General features: G+C 34.7%; 1 protein-coding gene and 1 long non-coding RNA gene across 51 annotated transcripts in view; one reads left to right on the plus strand and one right to left on the minus strand.

The window, feature by feature from the left end:
• The window catches only part of myo9aa (myosin IXAa), a 256,784-nt gene that overhangs the window by 133,741 nt on the left and 99,354 nt on the right, over positions 1-23,689 (plus strand). For 18 of the 50 annotated variants that reach the window (XM_087258425.1, XM_087258438.1, XM_087258442.1 and 15 more), the window contains exons 6-8: positions 1,468-1,521; positions 13,861-13,961; positions 14,753-14,879. In XM_087258425.1, coding sequence (XP_087114551.1) covers positions 1,468-1,521; positions 13,861-13,961; positions 14,753-14,879 — 282 coding nt within the window. 50 annotated transcript variants of the gene reach the window in all.
• Positions 5,240-10,522, minus strand: LOC147843206 (uncharacterized). The gene is made up of 3 exons (XR_015496341.1): positions 7,547-10,522; positions 6,072-7,225; positions 5,240-6,015 (listed from the first exon to the last, which is right to left on the minus strand). It is a non-coding gene; the product is annotated as an uncharacterized LOC147843206 (long non-coding RNA).

Raw genomic sequence — 23,689 nt, forward strand, 5'->3', positions numbered from 1 at the left:
TAATTACTTGCCTGTTTAACCTAATTAATCTGGTTAAGCCTTTAAATGTGACTTTAAACTGAATACTAGTATCTTTAGAAATATTTAGTGAAATATTATGTACTGTCATCATGGCAAAGATAAAAGAAATCAGTTCTTAGAAATGAGCTATTAAAACTATCATGTTTATAAATGTATTGAATAAAAAATTTTCTGTTAAACAAAAAATGAAGAAAAAAATATACAGTACGTTACAAAAGTCAGTTTTAAGAGCACCAAATAATAACTTCTAGTTAATCATTTGGAAATGTAGAAGTGTTTTTTTTTTATGTGGAAATGTTTTTTTTTCGATGAATCATCCATTGTACTGCATACCAATCATCACAAATACTGCAGAAGACCTATTGTAACCCACATGGACCCACGATTCTCACAGAAATCAATCAAAAAAAAATTCATGGTTTGGAGTTGCATTCAGTATTGGGGTGTGTGAGAGATCTGCAGAGTGGATGGCAACATCAACAGCCTGAGGTATCAAGACATTTGTGCTGCCCATTACATTACAAACCACAGGAAATGGTTTATTCCTCAGCAGGATAAGGCTCCTTCTCATACTTCAGCCTCCACATCAAGGTTCCTGAAAGCAAAGAAGGTCAAGGCGCTCCAGGGTTGGCCAACCCACTCACCAGACATGAACATTATTTAGCAGATTAAGTATTATTGGTAAGCTGAATCCAAAGACTCTTGATAAACTCTGGGAGTCCTGCAAGAACGCTTTCTTTGCCATTCCAGATGACTATTAGTAAGTGATTTGATTCATTGCAGAGATGTATGGATGCAGTCCTCCAAACTCATGGGAGTCATACACAATATTCATTCTTTTCCACTGCACCATGACTTTATATTCTATACTGGACATTTTTTCTGTTAAGTGACAGGACTTTTGTCTAAGCATAGTCAGACCGTACTGTCCTAAATAAAACAAATATGATCCATGTCTTGATTTTGGTAAAAATATGTGTAATCTAGAGGCCTTTGCCTTTTATATAAGCCACTTTTGATACTAAATGATCAACTAGAAGTCAATTTATTAATTGTTGTTCCTAAAACTTGCATAGGCGGCAAGACTTTTGTCAGGCAGTGTACAGAGGAGGGCTAATAACTGATTTCAACTGTCGAATATGTGATTCCTTATCTTGTAGTAATCTTATGCCGAGCTTTAGAAAAAATCTAGTTAAATAATACTTTAGAAAGGAAATAAAAATGAAAGCTTATATGTGCTAAAAATACACACTATTTTGTGTACATGCTAAAAAATTAGTATGAGTAGTATAGCAGTATCCCATTCCAAACATAACCTCAGTGTTTATAACCAAGAGCATGTGGCTATATCCCATAATGCTTTAGCTCTCTCATTTTTATAACGGCATGTGTTTAGCAGGCACACTGTGGAATGTTGCTCTAATCCCATCTATACCTTACTTCCAGATGACAAAGAAACCTCACAGGCCGCACTGGGGAAATTACTATGAGAATGAACCGGTCAGTATTGAAATATTGTGTCTTTGCTGTACAGAGACGTGTCGCTGGCTCCACAAATCACTTTCCATAGTTTTCCCCTCACACAGCACACCACTCCCATCCTCTCTGTGTGTGTGTTTGTGTTTGTGTGTGTGGTTTGGGATGTAATTAGCGCTCACTACATCTCGCCGGCTTTTCTTTTAGGCTGTGCTTTGGCGTTTGGTCATTGTGTTTTTGAGGTGTTCCCTGATCTGGCGTCATGTAATTCTTCTGCTTCTATTAATAGCCTGAACTCTGGGCATCGCGGTCAGATCTCTTTTGCCAAGTAAACACTGTAGTCGATTGGAAAGGAGCGATAAGCAACCGTGCAAACAAGCTTTATTTGCATTGGGAGGGTGCTACAAATGTAAAGTTGATATCTTAGACTTGTGCTGCTGATACAGACGTGCTACCAGGCTCAACTAGGTTGAGATTTAATTGGGTTAAAAACTGGTGTTGTCATGGTACCTAAATTTAATGAGATAATAATTTATAAGACAAATTATATACACTCACTGGCCACTTTATTAGGTACACCTAATTCCCTAATCCATTGTGGCATAGAATTCCCTTAATCCATTGTGGCATAGATTCAACAAGGTAGGTGGTTCAACAAGGACAGGTATACTTAATAAAGTGGCTGGTGAGTGTATAATGCACTGCAAAAAAATAAAAATAAAAAAAATAAATAAAAATTGCTGGATTGCGCAAAATTCATTCATTTTTTCCCAACACAAATCCATTTAGTTCGCTCAATTAGTTTAAGTAGATTCAACACAAACCAATGAAGCTTGCCCAAAATAAATTCTGAATTGTTTTGTTTAAGCTTATTTTAAGTAAGTAGTTTGAACAAGCAGAACTACTTTTTTGATGTACCAATACATTTCATTGGTCCGTTGTAGCAGTATCATTGCAAAAAAGTATTGTAACCTATTTAATGGATGCACTGGGGTGCTGTTTTTGAACATGTCAGTAGATTACTTCAAAAACAAATAGAGAGTAACAGTAATCTTGACAAACTATACATCAATCTAAAGCTACAACCCTCAAGCAGAGATTGTGGCAAGTAGTTTTTTTCAATGGGAAGCTTAAAAAGTGTATTTGCTAAATTTTAAAGGTTGTACAGGACAGTCTTACCAGAAATGAAGTATATACATTTTTCACACATTAAGGGCTCTATTTTGAAAATCCATACGCAAAGCGCAGGGCGCAAACGCATTAGGGGTATGTCAGAATCCGCTTTTGCTAATATAAGGATAAAAAAATCCGCTTTGCGCCGCGGCGCATGGTCTAAAAGAGTCTCATCTCCCATTCCCTTTAAGAGTCAGTTGCGCCGCTCCATGGCATATTTGCTATTTACATGACGTAAAGTAAGTCTGAGTGGAAAAACTGAGCGTTTCACTAGCAAGAAAACAGTTAAACAGAAAACTAGCAAACAACAATTACGTTGCACCTTGCGCCACATTGCGTCGGGTGTATGATAGGGCCCTCAACCTTTAACTATATAAACCCTGCATGAAATAATACAAAATTATCAGAATTTTGTGCTTTTTATTTATATGAATCTATTTTTCTCTAATGAAGTATAAATCCATGTTCTTTGCACACACTAATTAAACTGAAGTTTTTCATTTATTTGTATTTTTAATTGGGCTGATACTCTTCAATTATATTCTTATTCATTATTAATTTAATTTACTAATTCAGTAAGTTAACAAGCAGTTAGTAGTTGTTGGTTGGGAAAATTAAAACAATATAAAATGTCAAATAAATGTTTGTTGCAAAAAGATTGAATGGCAAAAATTACCTTTCAAGATTGTCATATCGTATATTCTTTTGTGCCACTCTTGAAAATGTTGAAAGAATCCAGTCAATGTTTAGTAAAATTAACTTAATGCATAAAAAAGTAGCTATACTTGTATAGTAGCATATGACTGATATATTGGTATCAGAATTGACATAAAGAAAATCCTTTGGATTGATTTCTATATTTGATCAAAAAATACATTACATAAAAATAAAATATGTATATCGGATTGATATTGGTTACAACAACGCATTTTTTTAGTCCATTTATACTAAAATATGAATAATAGTTATTTAATAAATAGTGTTACTAATGTAACAGATTTTTTTTACTTGTTTATAAAGTGCACTCTCAGTAAGGTGTAGAAGATTGCGTACAATAGTTTTTTTATAAACATTTCGATCACACATAATACAGAGAACTTAGAATTGTGCAGTTAAACAGATCAAGTGAATTTGTAATGAAATCAACATCTATGGCATATAGTCATAAACCATCAATGAATTCAATGGGGAACATAAAATGTAAATAAAACGTAAAATGAAAGGAAAAAAATGTATGATAAAATCAATTAATGTCACACTTTGTGACAACAAACATTAAGTAAATAAATAAATAAATCATGAAAATAAATAAACAAATAAATAAATAAAGTAAGCACATTTCCTTATTTTCCTTAGAAATGCAGGAAAAAGATTTTTTTCTGTCACTCCATGTCATGAATGGAGATCTGATTGCGATGCTGTTTTTTTTTCATACCACTGAAGTCATGCAAGCCACATATTTTAGATTAATCAGAATTGTACAAGTTTTGAGATAAACATGAATACACTACAAGGAAACATCACACAAACCAGTGACCAAATCAGCAGGGGTATAATGGTGGCATGATTGTTGTTTTTATGATGTTGTTTTCCTGGTTGTTGGTGGTGTGTCTTCTTGCTCTCTCTATCAAGGGTGTCAAGCTGTGGATGTTTGGATATGAAGCCATCATTTTTGTGGCTAATTAGTGCTTCTTGTTTTGATATGCTTCAGTGTAAATGTATAATTTATTTTGTCTTTACATGCAAGTTGCTATTTATTGTCAATCTTTGCATAATGAGGAAACAATGCATGAAAGTGCATGAGCAATGTATTAATGATGCTAAAAATGTTTTGCTATACTAATGTCTTTGCTAATATTATATTTATTTGATTGTTTTTTTTTTTTTATTTGTTTTTTTTTTTTTTTTTTGACTGCCCCAGAAGAGTATACATAGTGGAGGTCAACAGTTTGCATCAATAACAACAACAACAACAACAACAACAACAACAACAACAACAACAACAACAACAACAACAACAACAACAATAATAATAATAATAATAATAATAATAATAATAATAATTATTATTATTATTATTATTATTATTATTAATGTTGTACTTGTAGTTGTTGTTCTTGTTGTTACGATTATTAATATGATCTATATTATATTATATTAAATTATATTATATTATATTATATTATATATTAGATTAGATTAGAATACATTTTTGTTATTGTTATGACTATTGTTATGATTAATATTATTCATTATTTAAAATTTTTATTATATATTTATTTGTTTGTTATATTATTTTCTATTGTTATATATTTTTTTAATTATTAGTATTATTATTTATTAATTTTATTTAACTAGTTTTAAGTTATCTATTTTAATGCTTGATGTTTTCTTGTGATTAACAAACAAAACAAAAAAATTTTTCATTTTTTTAATGTGCAGTTTCTAAGATCTTTAAAGGCAATTTTTTCTCTCTCTCTCTCTCTCTCTCTCTCTATATATATATATATATATATATATATATATATATATATATATATTTTTTTTTTTTATTATTATTTTTTTTTTTACTTCTGCCAAAAAATGTTCAATTCGAACAAACGGTACATTAATGGAAATTTATTTATTCATGTATAGAGGATGAAAAATAACACAAAAATATACGTATGACTAATATAAATACTACTATATTGTACTATATATAAAACATATGTTGTACTACTACAAATATAATTACTTAAACAATGACTTTTGCTGCATATTTAAACTACTTAATTAAAATAAGTTGAGATGACAATTCTTGAGTTTTTTGGACATCTTAATTGTTTTATGTTGTATCCACTTAAATTTGTAAATCAATTAAGTTGTCTTTTTTGATTTGTGTGGTGACGACATAAAGGAGTTGTGTGGAACACTGCATTTTTTACAATGCTGTTACTTGAATTAATTAATTGCTTCATTGATGAATGCAAGATAATTTTTTTAAGGACTGCACTAAACTAAAACATTGTCAAGTCATGTTTGATTTTATAGGGCTAATACAATGTAGATTGTGCCAAAGCCGCAAAGTCCAGTCAAATGACTAAGTAACAGCTGTTTTCAAAACTGATGCGATTAACACAAAGTTACAATATTATAATGATTTTTTAATTGTCATGTGATAATAAAAATAACAGAACTACACGGTATAAAGGGATTAGTTACTTAAAGAGAGTAAACCAGTTGCCTTAAAATCAACAAGTTGACTTTACAAAAAATAATTTAAGTTGTAATTTGGAACTGTTAGTTATGCAAATTGTTAAAAAAAAAAAAAAAAAGTAAATCAATCACTTTTTGTCAATACACCTTTATTAAATATTAATAAATACACCTTTATTAAATATCACTTTTTGTCAATACACCTTTATTAAATATTAATAAATACACCCCCAACACTACCCCCCCCCTCCAGTTTGTATCTAGCAAAAGTGACATACAGTAAATATAAGTTAATAAGTATAATAAATCTGCTCTTCCAGACTCCAGTTTGTCTTCTAAATCCAACACAGGTGTAAGAATGGTTTTAACCACAGCAGTTCGAACTGTTGTTCTGCCGAGTGACTAAAAAGTGATCAGCATGATGGTAAAAAAATGCACATTTCTAGTCAAACCATTCTTCTGCAATCTCATACCAAAAACGGAAATAAGGGCAGTATTAATAGCTATAAATGTGGGAGAGCGTTGATATTATATGATTGTATTGTATTGCTATATGGAACAATTAAGTGTTGATGTTAAATCAAAAGTAATTCACAAATACTTAAAAATAGAATGATTTAATGACAATAATTCTCTATGGTTACAACTGAATTAATAACAAAATACTGTATAAAATGATAAAATATGAAATGATAAAACATATGGTCTAAATTGTACCCAGCTTAAATGTAAAATTAAAGTTACCAGAGGTAGAAGGAGAGACACAGAGGGAGGGAGAGAGAGACAAAGAGAGCAGGCCCAAAAGCCTGATTGCAGTAGAGTCAGAGAAGATAGACTCCAGAGGAGGAGAGGAGCAGAGCAGGAGAGAAGCAGGCCAGGAAAAGAGAGGGCAAGAAAAGAGACAGAGCTCGAGTTTACCACCTGTTTTGTATCTTTTTTGACCATGTGACTAAAGCCATTCAAGACATTCAAACTGACCAATCAACATGTGACCACACCATAAAACCCCCAAAGTCCACACAACAGGCCCTGATCTTATCAGTTTCTGCCTAAGTGCATATGATAATTTAGCCTCTTACAAAGGCTTTAATTGTAGATTTTATAGAATTAATGAAGCTCCAAATATGTAATATTTTAATAATAACAGAAATCATTTGAAAACAGACGTGCTAAAATATTCCAACACTATAAAATAGGATTAGTTGCCTTTAAAAAAAGGAGTACAATTAGCATAATTATAACAATAAATTCAACTTTACATTTCCAAGTTAGGTGACGCGGTGGCGCAGTAGGTAGTGTTGTCGCCTCACAGCAAGAAGGTCGCTGGTTCGAGCCTCGGCTGGATCAGTTGTCATTTCTGTGGGAAGTTTGCATGTTCTCCCCGTGTTCGCATGTTTGGGTTTACTTACAATATTTTTGTAAAGTTACCTTGTTGCTTTTAAGGCAATTGGTTTACTCGCTTTAAGTAACCAGTCACTTTTTTGCAATGTACACGCCAACTTATCCAGCATATGTTTTGAGCGGATGCTCTTCCAGCTGCAACCCAGCACTGGGAAACACCCATAAACTTTTATTCACACATACACTACTGACAATTTAGCGTATTCAATTCACTTACAGCACATGTCTTTGGACTGTGGGGGAAACCGGAGCAACCGGAGAAAACCCACACCAACACGGGGAGAACATGCAAACTCCACAAAGAAATGCCAACTGATCCTGCTGGGACTCAAACCAGTGGCCTTGCTGTGAGGCAACAGTGCTAACCAATGAACCACAGTGTTGCCAATTAATTATAATATTATACAAATATAACGTTTTATGGTGCTTTTGTCAAACCAATTCCTTGATGGAAAGACCTCTTTTAAAATATAAAAAAGGTACAAGCTTTTAACCACTAATATGTCATATATAGTGTCAACTTGCTTCAAACTCAAATTGTAACCTGTCTGTCTGTTTTCTCAAGTCTGTTTTGGTTGAGAAGTCTTACATCATTTAACACAAGAAAAAAGCATTTTAAAACATGTCCGACTCTCCAAATGTGAAGAAGAGAAAACAAATGGGCAGGATTTGGTTTGAACCATAAAGCTTCTAGAGTTTCAGCACTGTTTGCCTTTCCACTGCTCTGGTATGCTATAATTTTGGCATCAGTAATGAAGCGAGGCGATGAAGGAGACACTGTCTCATTACGGGGAGGACGTGTGTGTAAAATTGACTGCGTTGTTGTGAGCAGGAAGCCGTTTCTCTGCCAGCTGGAATCAACCGCAGTGGATGGCAGAGGTCCTGCTTTACAACACTTTGCACAACTGTAGTGAAAGAGCGGTTGGAGGTGCTGACAGCCCTTGCAATGACGACTAGGGATGATGCCATTATAAAAAAATGCCAGCTAATTTTAGGATTCAGGACTGATAGGCTTGTGTTTTTTTACAAAATTAATGCAATTATAGAACTTTTCATATTTTCAACGCTAAGTATGATGGCTGATAATATGAGCCAATCCTCTAAATCACACTGTAGTATATATGTATTACACATATACACTCACTGGCCACTTTATTAAGTACAACTTACTTGTACCGGGTTTTGCCTTCAGAACTGCCTTAATCCTTTGTGGCATAGATTCAACAAGGTTCTGGAAATATTCCTGGATTTTGGTCCAAATAGACATGATAGCTTCACAGAGTTGCTGCAAATTTGTCGGCTGCACATCCATAATGCGAATCTCCCAATCCAGCACATCCCAAAAGTGCTCTATTGCATTGAGATCTGGTGACTGTGGAGGCTATGTGAGTACAGTGATGTACAGTGATAATTAGTACGGTTAGTACGGATGTGGTACTAATGGGCCCAAAGTGTGCCAAGAAAATATTCCCCACACCATTACACCACCACCTGCTTAATTAGTAGAAGGCAGCATGGATCCATGCTTTCAAGTGGTTGATGCCAAATTTTGACCCTACATTTTGAATGTAACAGCAGAAATCGAGAATCATCAAACCAGGCAGCGTTTTTTCAATCTTCTACTATCCAGTTTTGGTCAACCTGTGTGAATTGTTGTCCCAGGGTGCTTTCACACCTAGACTTTTGTTTCAGAACCTGTCTTGTTTGCCCAGTTAGCGCGGTTCGTTTGGCATTTGTGAATCCAGCTATCGCACTCGGATCCGCGCCAAAACAATCGGTCATAGATCGCCCGAATGAGGTGGATTCGGCTGGATTGAAACAAATTCTCTAGCAGATTGATTGGTAGTGAGAAAGTGGCTATATCACAGTGTATGATGGATATGGCATATATACGGATATATAAAGAGAGAATTATGAGTAGAGCGGGAGGTCATTCCTAACTGTAAATGTGTGTTTCATGTTAAAGCCTATAATGCATAAGCCAACTGCTATGCATGAGAAAGTCTTACCTCTGATTTATACTTGGTGACGATGTCTGTGGGCATCACTTTTCAAAATGAAAGCACAGCTTTCGTAGCCTATCTGCCCCAAGGTTGCACATGTTGTGCATTCAGAGATGCTCTTCTGAATACCTCAGTTGTAACAATTGGTTATTTGAGTTACTGTTGCTTTTCAGCTCAAACCAGTCTGGCCATTCTCCTCTGAGCTCTGCCCTTTTTCGGACCATTCTCTGTAAACACTAGATATGGTTGTGCATGAAAATCCCAGTCGATCAGCAGTTTCTGAAATATAACAGCCATGCTACGTTCAAAGTCACTTAAATCACCTTTCTTCTCCATTCTGATGCTCGGTTTAAATTGCAGCAGATCATCTTGATCATGTCTATGCGCCTAAGCAAATTGAGCTGCCATGTGAATGCCTTATTTAAAATATGCATCACAAGCAGTTGGACCTAATGGTCGGTGAGTGTATATATACACTGTAAAAAAAAAATGCTGGGTTCCACACAATCGATTTGGCATAGGACTACATAAAGAAATTATGTTAGTGTATTAGTTATTACAAATGAAAGTGGATTGAGCATAAAACAATTAAGTTGTCCCCAAAACACCCTCAAAAATTTTGTTGTTTCAGCTCATTTTCAATAAGTAGTTTGAACAAACAGCAAACATCATTTTTAGAGTGTACGTTCAAACATATGCTTGATATTTTGTTAAATTCAGAGATTGTAGAATCACAGCACTATATTTACTGTATATATAGAAAGAGGTAATGATCATAATATTGGTAATTTAATTGCATTTCAGTTTGTTCTTCCTGTTTTTTTAAAGACATTGTGCACATGGCGTTTTGATTAACTTTAGATTAAATTGATGAAAGTCAATCTGTATACATAGAAAACAGAAAAAGTAAGGCATAAGCTTTAATGATACATTTAACTTGCATGGAAATAATCCGTAAAACCACAGATTTATTCTTGTTAAAAATACATAAAAGAATAAGTGATCATAATTCTAAATTTTATTATATTTCAGATTAATAAAACTTTGACAACTGAGTAAAAACTAGTGGTCTGAAGGAGAGTAAAAAAGTATTTCAAATAACAATTGAACATTTTTTGGAGCTTCACTGTGATTCTTAATTTGATATGCCATCAGATGTTTCTTGTTCAAGTTATTTTAGTGCATGTCTTCTAAATCATAGTAAAAATGTATCATAGTCTTTATTTTGCTTTATTATAGTAATGTATGAGAAAAAAATAAGCTTTAATGTACTTTTAATGTTGCTTTAATAATACCTGAGACCTCATTTTAGTTTAATATGTTGTCGTAATTATTGATAAGTGTGGTAAAATGTTAGTTTTACGCTAATTAGTATTAATATTGCACATTGAGAAACTCATATCTTGCAGATAGAAAATATGTGTTGCTCTATTTGCTGGAATTAGTAACAAGTGCAAATTGATTCATCCAGATTTTCTTTGTTGGATATAGTGTAGTTGATCCACAGCTTATTCCTCGCTGTTTTCTGATCCAGTTCCATTTGATGAAATGAATCGAGTCATAAATTGCTACGTTTCTTATTGCCATCGCTGATGTGCCAGTTTTCCAGGCTTTGTATGTTAAAAGCAGATTACCCAGACTTTTTCCACTGCATGCGCAAAACATGCATATGCCAACATTCAACTTCATTTTTAACCAGAGAAAATATGGCAACTCCTGCCTTATTGACCAAACTTCATAATGACATGGTGCTCTGAGTCAATCAAATAAACCTTGACAGATTCTCTCTGGAGCATCAGCAGCACATAAAACCCCCGAAAGCAGCTCGACATTACTGTAAATGCATACAAGCAGATAAAATTGAATTGAGTGTTGGTGTGCTGAAACAGGTAGAATTAAAACAGGACATCATAGTATTTGTGGGCTTTCTGAACAGATACTATAGAGTAGGTTTATATTGGTGTCAGATTTAGCTTTAAAATACTGGTCCATTAATTATTGTTATTGTATTTACTAACATGAACAAAAATTAGCAATACGTTTACTACTGTGTCTAGTCATCCTCGTTAACTTTAGTAAGTATTATTAAAGTTAAATAACTGTTGTTAACCTACTTTGCATTATCTATTGTTAACAAGCACAACGTTGGATTTTAATCATGCATTAGTTAATGATGAGCTTAGGCCTGTCACGATATCTTATCTTTTCGTGGAAATATATAGCACCAAAATTAATTGCAAGAAATGATATTAGGTCATACTTTATTTTGATGGTCCATTCGTTGAATTTAAGTTACAATGCATCTATGTGCCAACTAATTCTCATTAGATTTTAGGTAGACTGTTAGGTTGGGGTTAGGGTTAGTGTAAATTGACATGTACTTGCAAAGTTTCTTATAGTCAGTTAAATGTCTGTTTAGCAGCAGTGTCAACAGATATTTAGCAGAAAGTCTATTTATGCTCAAATGGACCACAAAATAAAGTGTTACCCGATATTATTGTGATTTTAAGACCATTTTGATACTGTAATAGCATCACAATGCAAGTATGCTCTTCCAAAAACACATTATATTTTGTTCTTAAGAATATTTTATTTAATTATACTCATTTTAACCATTTATTTATTAGGCATTGGAGTCACAATGTGAAATATCCTTAACATATAATAATAAAAATAAATGTTAACAAAAAAGTGCAAGGTAGAAAGAACTAGAAAAAAAAGTAACAGATCTGTTTTCATTCATCAGGCACCCATGAAAATATACTATAGTAATTTATAGTAAATACAACAGTATTTTTTTTTTTAACCAAACTGACACTGACATTGTTTTTTATATATGGGCCATATATATATATATATATATATATATATATATATATATATATATATATATATATATATATATATGTATATATATATATATATGTATATATATGTATATGTATATATATGTATATATATGTATATATATATATATATATATATATATATATATATATATATATATATATATATATGTATATATATATGTATATATATGTATATATATATGTATATATATGTATATATATATGTATATATATGTATATATATATATATATATATATATATATATATATATATATATATATATATATATATATATATGTATATATATATATATATATATATATATATATATATATATATATATATATATATATATATATGTATATATATATATATGTATATATGTATTATTATTTTATTATTATTATTTTTAACTAGCAAATTAACATCACCTAAGTTTAATAAACGCTTTAGTAGTTTTCATTAGGAGTTTAGTTCGATTAACTAATGTTAACTATTGGAGCGTTATTGCATAGAGTTACAGAGTGTTCACACTGCCATCGGCGAGAGGGTCATTTGCTCCAGCTGCCCTGCCATTAGCACTCTCAATGCTTAAAAAATCTATTTAAAGCTGTTTGTTTAGTGCGGATTTAGTGGTAATTTAAATGGTTGTCTAATGACCTGTCCACATGAACACAAGGCTTTTTTCTATGCAGTTTGTGCACACTGAAATGATCAGGAAGACTGAAATCAGGAGACCTGAAAACTCGATCAGAGTGAAGATTTTCCTAAACTCATAGTACAGTGTGGTCTTGTGGACATGATAACCATTTTGCCTCATGATGTCAGTTGCGACGCTTCACTCTCGTTGGTGAATTCTCTCATTAAGCATCAGGGGATAGCATATCGTTCATCGAATGCGCACTTTAGAATCTCCTCTGAAGGAGTACTGTAGGTTATCTGGGAACTTCTCACATACTGATTTTTGAATACTATGAATTCGGACATACTGTATTTAACGTACAATATAATATAGAAGTATTAAATTTCAGATGCAGTACAGGTCTTCACACTAATGTTAATTTGAACCTAGCCTACAATACAAACTGGGAAACCCGCTATGGCAATAATCAAACTCTATTGGATTGCATTCTCTGGAATCCTCTCAAGTGGTAGACTTGTACATTCTAATGATAATAAGTTGCCCTGAACCATGTCATAGCTTATTACTATGAAGTTTACTGATTTAAACTCTCCTTGACTATCACACTGTCTAAAATTTGCCACACCAGTTTCACCGGAGCTCGTCGATGGCTCCCATTGAAAGGGTCATTCTACTTTTATGCTCTTGCTGACGAATGGCAATATGAACCCACAATTAAAGTACAATAAGACATATAATAGTGACAATTTTTGATCAATATCTCAGCATGTAGTAGAATAGATTAAAATGTATTGTTCATGTTTGAACAAATAATGAACTAAAAAAAATTCTAAGCATAAGTAGCTGTTATGAACACCCCTTAAATACTTAATACTAAAACACTAAAACTTAAAATGCTAAATAATTATTTGTTGTGTTTTGAAGTGCTCAATATCAATATTAAGCATGTTCATTATCACAATTTATTAAATTTTGTCATATGTCTGCAGTGGAGTCATTAAATAAAATCCTTGCACAGCAAACCACCCACGATGAATAAAAATGGTGTTTTATTGTTTGGAGGTCTGGTAACTTTCCTTTTCTTGTGGACACCAGCAGGATTGCTTCACAGTGGAAGGGGAGGATCTTAAGCACGACTTTGAGCGCTTGCAGCTGGCTATGGAGATGGTGGGCTTCCTTCCCACCACGCGTAAACAGTGAGTTTCTCCAAAACACACAGCTTTGCATACAGTTTTTACGATTCCAGCAGTTATGTGCTTATGTTAAATATTTATTCTATTAAATAACAGTTTACATAGAAAAATACTTAATACTTTTTGCTTTTTTGGGCCAGAAAAACGAATGCTGTTAATATTATTTTTTAACATCTTGGGTTTTTTTCAGATAAATAAAAGTGAAGAAAAATGTAGCTGTTAGACTTTACAAAAAAGAAAAAAAAGCATTAAAAAAATGCTCTATTTTAAATCTCCTGAGATCATATGATAGCTTTGCAAATTTTGACATGCTTCAATCATATTCATGAGAATTTAAGAGATTTGTTTTTGAGATCTTTTGAGAAATTTTTGTTATGAATACACTGTTGGTGCTGTACTGTATTACTAGGTGGGAAGAGAGTCACTGAAATAGCTTACTGTAAATCCATACTGTTTATTGCAAAGATATTGTGCAGTTTCAGGAGAAATGGGTAGTCCCTATAGGTAAATGGTTTTGATTTGGATGGGCTAATTGCATATTTTATAATATTTGTTGTTGTTTTTAAATCTTAAAAGCTTAATTCATTGCATATGTGAAATAAATTACCAGTAAGATTTGTTAAAATATTTCTTTCTGTACTTCATGGAAAAAAAGAAAGTCTCACTAAACAGGATTATTTAAGCAAAACAGGGTTAAAAACACTACCTGCTAAAAAGGAATGAATGGTATAATTGTGTTTCTATCCATTTGTATCTCTCAATCACGAACATGATTTTTGTTTTCCTCTTTGCAGGATATTCTCTTTGCTATCAGCTATTCTTCATTTAGGGAATATCCGATACAAGAAGAAGATCTACCGGGATGACTCCATTGACATTTGCAATCCTGAGGTTCTCCCAGTAGTATCAGAGCTGCTTGAGGTACACAAACAACATCACAAAATCACAATGTATGCTCAAATTAATTGATTTTTTTATTGTGCCGGGCTAAGAATAATTGTGATGAATCACATCCAAAATAAAAGTTTGTTTTACATACTTATACATACATATATGCATATATTTGACAAAATGCTGATTTATATTTAGATATTAAATATGTATGTATAGTAGGGATGTAACGGTATCAGAATTTCACGGTACGGTAATACCTCGGTATGAATGTCACGGTACGGTATTTATTGAATCATTTACAGGAAAAACAAAACTTTTGAAAATACTCCAAAAAAGTGCCAAAAGTGTCAATGACATACAAATTAGCCATCTATCTGTAAGCTTTGAAACAGGAACTTCAATTTTAATAACAAAAAATTATTAAACCATGTAAAAAAATTAAGTTTCAATTTAGTATTGTTGAAAACTCATCACATTCAACATTTAATCACTCACTCACTTACTTAGATAGAGATGGGTTTAAAGGAAAATTATCATATAACTATAATCTGGTAAAAGCTGGTATCTCTGGGTATTTACAATGTCCCCTGCAACAGAAAAAAACCCCTCTCATTTGGGACTGAGGATTCTGGGACAAGAGAGATATGACTTGGCCCATGTTGACAGCAGTGGGTAACGTTGTGCATTGTCTTTCCCCCACTTGAGAAGACAAACCATGAGTGAGATAGAGATCTCTTTGCGGTACAAGTCAATGTCTGCATCAATCTGAACAGTGTGCTGTGTTTCTGCAGTCCCCATGACTGCTATTAGTCGTATTCTCCAACTTGCAGGCACGTGCACACATAGGGCTCAACCTGTGCAGTGCACATGCCCTTTTTAGTCTTGGATAGAAAATGCCCTTCCAAATCGATCAAAAGTGCCCCCGCGACGCGACACAACCTCCGTACAGCCCTTCAGTAGACAACACCGCTCTTGAATATGCGCGCTCAACCCCCCCTCGGCGCGAGACAACACAGCTGATCAGAACGCGCGCGACAACACTGCTATTCAGTAAGCGCGCGGCGACAACACCCGCTTTAGGTTCGATCATTTCCATCTTTTTTTCATCTCCGCTACTAGCAGCACACTCCATTTCCGCATTACTGGATGTGTAGCGACAACAGACCGCAAAGGATTATGGCCACGCCTGGGCTTATGGGAAATGTAGTTTAAGCTATCTCCCGTTCGCTTCATTCGCCTGAGCAAATTTTCTCAGAAGACCTATAGTTTTACCGAGTCATGCGACTTCGATAATATCGAAAAAAATTAATATTGCGGTATGACGGTATTTACAATACCGTTACATCCCTAATGTATAGTATGCAAATTATATATAAATTTAAATGTTTATGCAATTTTTAAAATAGTGCATGCATGTATGTGTGTGTATTACATATATAATAACAAAATATAATAAACAGACACATACATAATTATGTCAAAAAAAACTTTTATTTTGCATGTGAAAGTAATAAATAGATTACTTAAAAAAACTTTTGTTTTGGATTCAATTAACTGAGATTAATCTTTGCCCAGCACATTTTTTATATATATCCAGTCAAACCTAAAATGATTCATACCCTTTGTAAATTTGGAGTCAGAACTTTGTCATGGGGATGTATAATTTTGGGCTTGACTGTACATTTGAACATGTTAAACAAAATAGTTTTTTCTTTGCACTTTTGGAAAAGATAACTTTGTCAAGTTTTTTGGATGCCTATAAACTGAACATACAATATAAACATAATTTTGTGGTTTTGCAGTTTATGCTGAAATTATAATAAGATTTTTTTTTTTTTAAATGTGCACTTTAAAGCCCGTTTACACATATGTTACCATCAATTTTGAGATTCAGATATCATCTGAAAGATGAATATACTGTACATCATTTCCATTAATGTGTACTTTGGAGGATAGGACAATATTTGGCTGAGTTGCAACTATTTTATTCTTTCATTTTCCTTTGGCTTAGTCCAAGGGTGGGCAAACTCGGTCCTGGAGGGCCGGTGTCCTGCACAGTTTAGCTCCAACTCTAATCAAACACACCTGCTTATAGATTTCTAGTGATCTTGAAGACACTGATTGGCATGTTCAGGTGTTTTTGATTAGAGTTGGAGCTAAACTATGCAGGACACCGGCCCTCCAGGACCGAGTTTGCCCACCCCTGGCTTAGTCCCTTGTTTGTCAGGGGTTACCATAGTGCTGGCATGTCCAAACTCCTGGCGTGTCCTGCAAAGTTTAGTTCCAACCTCAATCAGACACACCTGGGCTAGCTAATCAAGCTCTTGCTAGGCTTTCTAGAAACATCTTGCAAGTGTGTTGAAGCAAATTGGAGCTAAAATCTGCAGGACACCGGCCCTCCAGGACCGAGTTCGGACACCCCTGCCATAGTGAAATGAACCGCCAACTATTCCGGCATATGTTTTCTGCAGCGGATGCCCTTCCAGCAGCAACCCAGTACTGGGAAACACCCATACACACTGATTCACACACACACACACACACGCACACATACACATACACATACACTACAGCTAATTTTGTTTACCCAAATCACATATAGCACATGTCTTTGGACTATGGAGGAAACTGGAGTACCCAAAGAAAACCCATGCCTGATTGAAGTGCTTACCAATGCAAATTACTGATAAAAACTTTACAGTGAGAAATTAAAAAAATTGACATCACTGGACTATTTACTTAATATTTATAGGTTTTTGGCATTTAAATAGCAATCATTTTTATCCATACAATGGGTTTTTTGTGGTCTAGGGCTGAGGTGCCATTCATTATGAGGCGAGGCAGTGGCGCAGTAGGTAGTGCTGTCGCCTCACAGCAAAAAGGTCGCTGGGTCGCTGGTTCGAGCCTCGGCTCAGTTGGCGTTTCTGTGTGGAGTTTGCATGTTCTCCCTGCGTTCGCGTGGGTTTCCTGCGGGTGCTCCGGTTTCCCCCACAGTCCAAAGACATGCGGTACAGGTGAATTGGGTAGGCTAAATTGTCCGTAGTGTATGAGTGTGTGTGTGAATGTGTGTTTGGATGTTTCCCAGAGATGGGTTGTGGCTGGAAGGGCATCCGCTGCGAAAAAACTTGCTGGATAAGTTGGCGGTTCATTCCGTTGTGGCGACCCCGCAATATTAAAGGGACTAAGCCGACAAGACAATGAATGAAGACATTCATTATGAGACATTAAAAATAATCCTGCACCATTAGTTAATATGTTTTAAAGCAAAATTTTTAAATATGTTTTGAAATATTCGCAAATAAATCAGGAAATTACAGCATAGCAAAATGAATGTAAAACTGGTATATTCAAGTTTAACCAACACCCTTTATTCTTGTTTGGCTGTTGGCTCTTCATTAGAAAAAATTTGGGCATCCCTGGTTTAGGGTCACATATTGTGTTTCCACCTCCACAAAATGCTGCTATTAGGCAAATTTTATATTTTTAATTAAATAAAGCAAAGTGCATGCTCATTTTTAGATTAAAAAAATGGAGGATTAAAGATTACTAAGTTTACAAGCCTCAAATAACAGGACACTGAAACATTGTGATAGTTGTCAGTACAGCATTAGTTGATTTCTCAGAGTATACAGAACCATGCAGATAAGCTTTTTAAAGAAATGATTAGGGATTAAAATGATAAATGATTGATTATTTGTTTTCCTGAGATTTTTACTGCGGCTGAAGCATTGATTCAGTGGGCATATTTGCATGGAATACCTGGGTAAAAATCTATTGGATTTTTGATTCTGAAACTTTTGAATATATGATAGATGTACAAAATATTAAAAAAAAAAGATTGGTGAATTTGTTTACATGGGAATTCGCTCTTAGAGCAAAGTTTTAGTTGTCGTGTTTAGAATCAAAGAAATCCATTGTGAGTGTAATTGTTGTTTTTGCCCTGATGACATATCAAAGATGACAATTTCATTTTTGGAGAGCCGCAATCCTGCTGACTTTCACTCCAACCCTAATCAAACACACCTGAACAAGCTAATCAAGGTCTAAGTGTTACTAGAAAGCTACTGCTGTGTCACCATTCACCTACTTACACTACGCCCTAAAAATACACACTGTTCTGGTAAAGAAAAATAAACAATTCTTAGTGTGTAACAAAAGTAGACAAGCTTTTGGACATACTGCTTCATCATTAATAGACCATTTAAACTGCGCTGTCAGTCATCTTGTGATTTTATATTTAATTTCTTGGTGCAAATGAGATGAAGCAGCATGTTAGTCTTTCAAGCAGAGAAATCATCTGGGGCCTCATGTACGAAGACTTGCGTGGAAATCTTACTAAAACATTGCGTACGCACAAAGCTGTAAATGTGCGTACGCAGAAAAAAATTCAGATGTATGAAACACTGCTTACGCCAAATCTCACGCATATTCTTTTGTACATCCGAATGAACGTGAAACTGAGCGCAACATGCACGAGCACAAAACTCCTCCCTGCCTCCTCCCCCGTATGAATATGCTAATGACTATGCTAATGGCAAAACCCAACGAAAAAGCAACGGCATAATCGAGCAAAAAGAGAAACTTTGAACAGAATGTGAATTGGAGGAGCTGCTTTCGGAGGTAGACCGGAGACAAGCGGTGTTATTTGCAAGTTTGTTCTCCCGAATTAACAACAAAAGAAAAAAATAGAGTGGGAGAGTTTAGCTGATGCGGTTGACACAGTTGGGTCTGAACGTCGCACTGAGTGCATTAAAAAAAGAAATAGTGTGGTTTATATCTGTAAAATGTTGCAGCACCCTTAGCAGTCTCAGTGGCGCACCTCATAAGACGAATGTGATCATGTTTTGACACGTTCAAGCATAAACTCGGCTCGAATCCAGCGTCTGATAAACTCTTTCTTCTTTTTTTCCCCGCTACATATCAGATTTTGCCCACTATTTATCACGAGAAAGACAAGTAGGAATCATCAATAAGTTCATATCAATAAGCATCATATTTTATTTGTACATTTATTGAATGGAAATGTTTCTGATTCACGCATGCAAATTCATCTTCAGATAGTGTCTTTATAGCAATGTGCGTGCAGTAGATAGCTCAGATTACATTGGGAAAACAGGCGACTGCTGCAAATTGTGCTTTAATGTTTAGCTGGTCAAATGTATGGCATGGAAACCTTATATATACCTGCTGGACCCGTCTCATACAGCTGCCATTGCAAGGCTCAGACACTTTGTAGAGAGGAATTTAACACAACTGCCTCTAGGAGTCGCCAATGGAAATAAAACAGACACGCACAAAAAATGTGCGTACGCCAGCCATAAAGCTCTCGTGAAGCTGCGCACATTCCCACGTTCAGTTCATCGTTAGTAAATCCAAACGTGAGCGATTCTGAGCGTGAAACCTGGCGTACGCAAAGTTTTTGTGCGTACGCAGCGTTGATACATGAGGCCCCTGGTGTTTGCCTAATAAGTCACTCTGAAGTTATTGACCAAGCATATCGTTTTAAAAGGTCAGTTTTGTGCGGCTGGACTGTAACAATTGTAACATTAAGTCAATATTTTGAATCTGGATGGTTATTAAATATTATTTATTGAACCTCTTTACCTACAGTCGACCTATTCATTTTGCATATCCATCATGTTTTCGATACATTATTGCTATGTTTACAGTGTGTCAATATCCAACATATTATGTGTTGAGGCCAATTTTAGTCATTAGAGTGTGCACAAATGTGCAATTCATATTTTTATGGATATACATTGCCTATAGAAAATCATTATACCCCTTTGAAACAATGACTTTACTAGTCATTCAGCCTAAAATAAAAACACATTCCTAACTTTTGCAGACTTTTTTTGCAGACAGAAATGTTTTTGGAGTCATCTTCTAATCTGTGCCTTTATCCCGAAGGTCTTCTCAAAGCAGGGTGTAATGTGAGTGAAGGTATAGATTTTCACAGGGTATGAGGATTTTCTGTAGGCACATTAATTGATCTGTATTTCAACTTGGGTCTCAGAAATGTTTTGTTCAAGCCCAGACTCATTGGAAATACATGCTCATTGGAAAAATATGATTTAGGCCCACTGGCACATGGTCTAACAAGGCTGTGCTTATTCTCCTAATGGGTTATGGGGGTGTTTCGAGCAAATTGTGCATTAAACAAATCAGAGTCTCATTTCCCATTCTCTTTAAGATTCAGTTGCTTCGCACCATGGCACATTTGCTATTTACATGGCAGATTTTGTAAGTGGAAAACTGAAAGATTCACTTGTGAGAAAACAGTTAAACAGAGCATCTACAGCGAGAGGATAAAAAACGAGACTCCTCTATTCAGCCTGTTTACTTTCTCTTTCTCTTCACTTTTACTCTTTACTCTTTTACCTTCGTGGATAAGAAAGCGGTGTTGTACGCACTCCACTGTAGACATCCATTAGCCCACATATTTAATTGAATTTGTTAAGCTCAGATTAGTTTCAAAAATATTTCTAAATTCAGTTCTAATTTTCAGCAAACGAATAAATGAACAATAATTATGATGTGTGGTCAAACAACTTAGTTATACAAGTTATACAACAAGTTACAACAAGGGCAAGCTAAAATTGTCTGTAGTGTATGTGTGTGAATGAGTGTGTATGGATGTTTCCCAGTGATGGGTTGCAGCTGGAAGGGCATCTGCTGCGTAAAACATATGCTGGATAAGTTGGCGGTTCATTCCGCTGTGGTGACCCCAGATTAACAAAGTTAATTTGTAACTAGTAACACACCTTAGTAACACATGCATATCACACCATGACAAGAGAAGCGTCCCATGAACCATCCAAAAATGTTTAACCTTGCCGCATACGTAATGCACACATTCTGAGAGATTGGAGCAAATCTTTTGGAAATAAAGCAAGGCTGGGTTAGTTTCGCAGCGGATTTGGTCAGCAAACAGGCCTACTCAAGGAAGCAGATAGTTTTCCTGAATGAAGGCTGTGGAGGGCCAGCAGGAAATAGGATGTGATTGCTCAGAGCCTTTGAACTCAACACATACATAATGTATCGAAATACCTCTCTATACCAATACCTCTTGTGGCCTAATAGGCTGATCAAAGCAAACCTGGCCTTTATCCTCACACACACACGCGCCTTCATAAATCCCCTCTGAAGGAATAAGAGAATGAACACTCGCTCAAGTGTTTTACATTTACCCTCACACAGCAGAGAAGGGAAGTGTACGTGCTGGTGTGTGAGTGTACACGTGTGTGTGTGTGTGTGTATGTGTGTGTGTGTGTGTGTGTGTGTGTGTGTGTGTGTGTGTGTGTGTGTGTGTGTGTGTGTGTGTGTGTGTGTGTGTGTGTGTGTGTGTGTGTGAAGTCTGCAGACCTGCCTGCACCTCAAAAACAATATGATATATGCAGATGAGGCCAGTCCAGAGCTTTGATGAGCTCTTTCACATCTGTTCAGTATTACAGAGTTGAATGACTCAACATCAGGCTCAGCGAGTTTATATAATTACTATATTAAAAGTAGACGTTGTTCCCAGTATACACAGACCAGCTGCATATTTCTCACAGTTCACCGCTAGGTTCATTTCAGCTCTTTGATATGTCAGTGAGCAAGTGTTGAAGTCTCTCAATTGTCCGCTTTGACCCCGGCACTGCTTTAGCTTTATAACAGTTTTGTTGATGTGCTTTGCAAGTACTAAGGAAATATGTTGTGGTTTATTGAACCTTTTGCTTCATTAATGTTAACAATTTTATTTGTGCAGAATTTTATAACTGCCGTCATTCTGAACTTTCATATAAAGCTGTACCCAATTTTTCTCCAGACCATATTTACATTCGAAGGGCCCTGTCATACATCCGGTGCAATGCGGCGCAAGGTGCGGCGCAAATATTATTTGCTAGTTATTTGCTGAGGCGCATTGCTGGTGCGTTGCTATTTTGAGAAACTATAATAGATTTTTCATTAGACCAAAACAAACCCGGTCTAAAGTCCAGCGCAGAGTTGCGCCTCGCTTACACACGAGGCCTACACACAAGATGTAGGGCAATACGCAAATATCTTTACATATGAAAAATTGAAATATTAAGGATAAATATAGGATATAATAAGAATATATATAGGATTTTAAATTTAAAGGATTAAAATATTACTACATTACTACAATTAAGCTGTCATTGTGGCAGATGGTGGAAACACCATTACTGACTTTGTAATTTTTTTGTTATTTGGGGCTATCCTTGTTATTGTCTAAATTTATGGGGTAATTAATATTAAACTAATGAAAAGTGTTTCTTGTCATACATTATTAGTAATATCAAAGGGAACTTTTACTTATTTTATAAAAGTTCTGAGCAAATAGGAAAAGCACTCATGTAAATAAGAATATCCCTTACTTATTGTGAGTAGTGTGAGTTAAGCCAACACAATTCTTACATTTTTTTTTTTTTTGGCAAAAATTTATTGTTTTATGTTCAATCCACTTAAATTTGTAAAAATGATTAAGCTAAGGAATTGTGTGGAACCCAGCATTTTTTATAGTGTAGAATGAAATATAAACACATTTGGGAAAAGTCCGGCTACTAATATAATTTTTATTTGAACAAAGTTCTTAAATTACAACATTTAAAAACTGTCAAAATGACTGTCTCGGTAGTTCTAGTGTTAAGGCAGTGTAGTTTTTATTTGCTACATAATGAATGTTAAATTTAAGATCTAGATACAGTAGTGTTACAATAAACACATTCTGTCTTACTTTTCGGAGGTCCATCCGGTGTTTAAATGACAGTTCAACAGTGCAGGCCTCATTTTGAGGGTATTTGAATATACATTTCTCCCAATGCCATTAGTCC

This window comes from Danio rerio, chromosome 7 (genome assembly GCF_052040795.2).
Source record: "Danio rerio strain M-AB ecotype USA chromosome 7, GRCz13ab, whole genome shotgun sequence".
Classification (NCBI taxonomy): domain Eukaryota; kingdom Metazoa; phylum Chordata; class Actinopteri; order Cypriniformes; family Danionidae; genus Danio; species Danio rerio.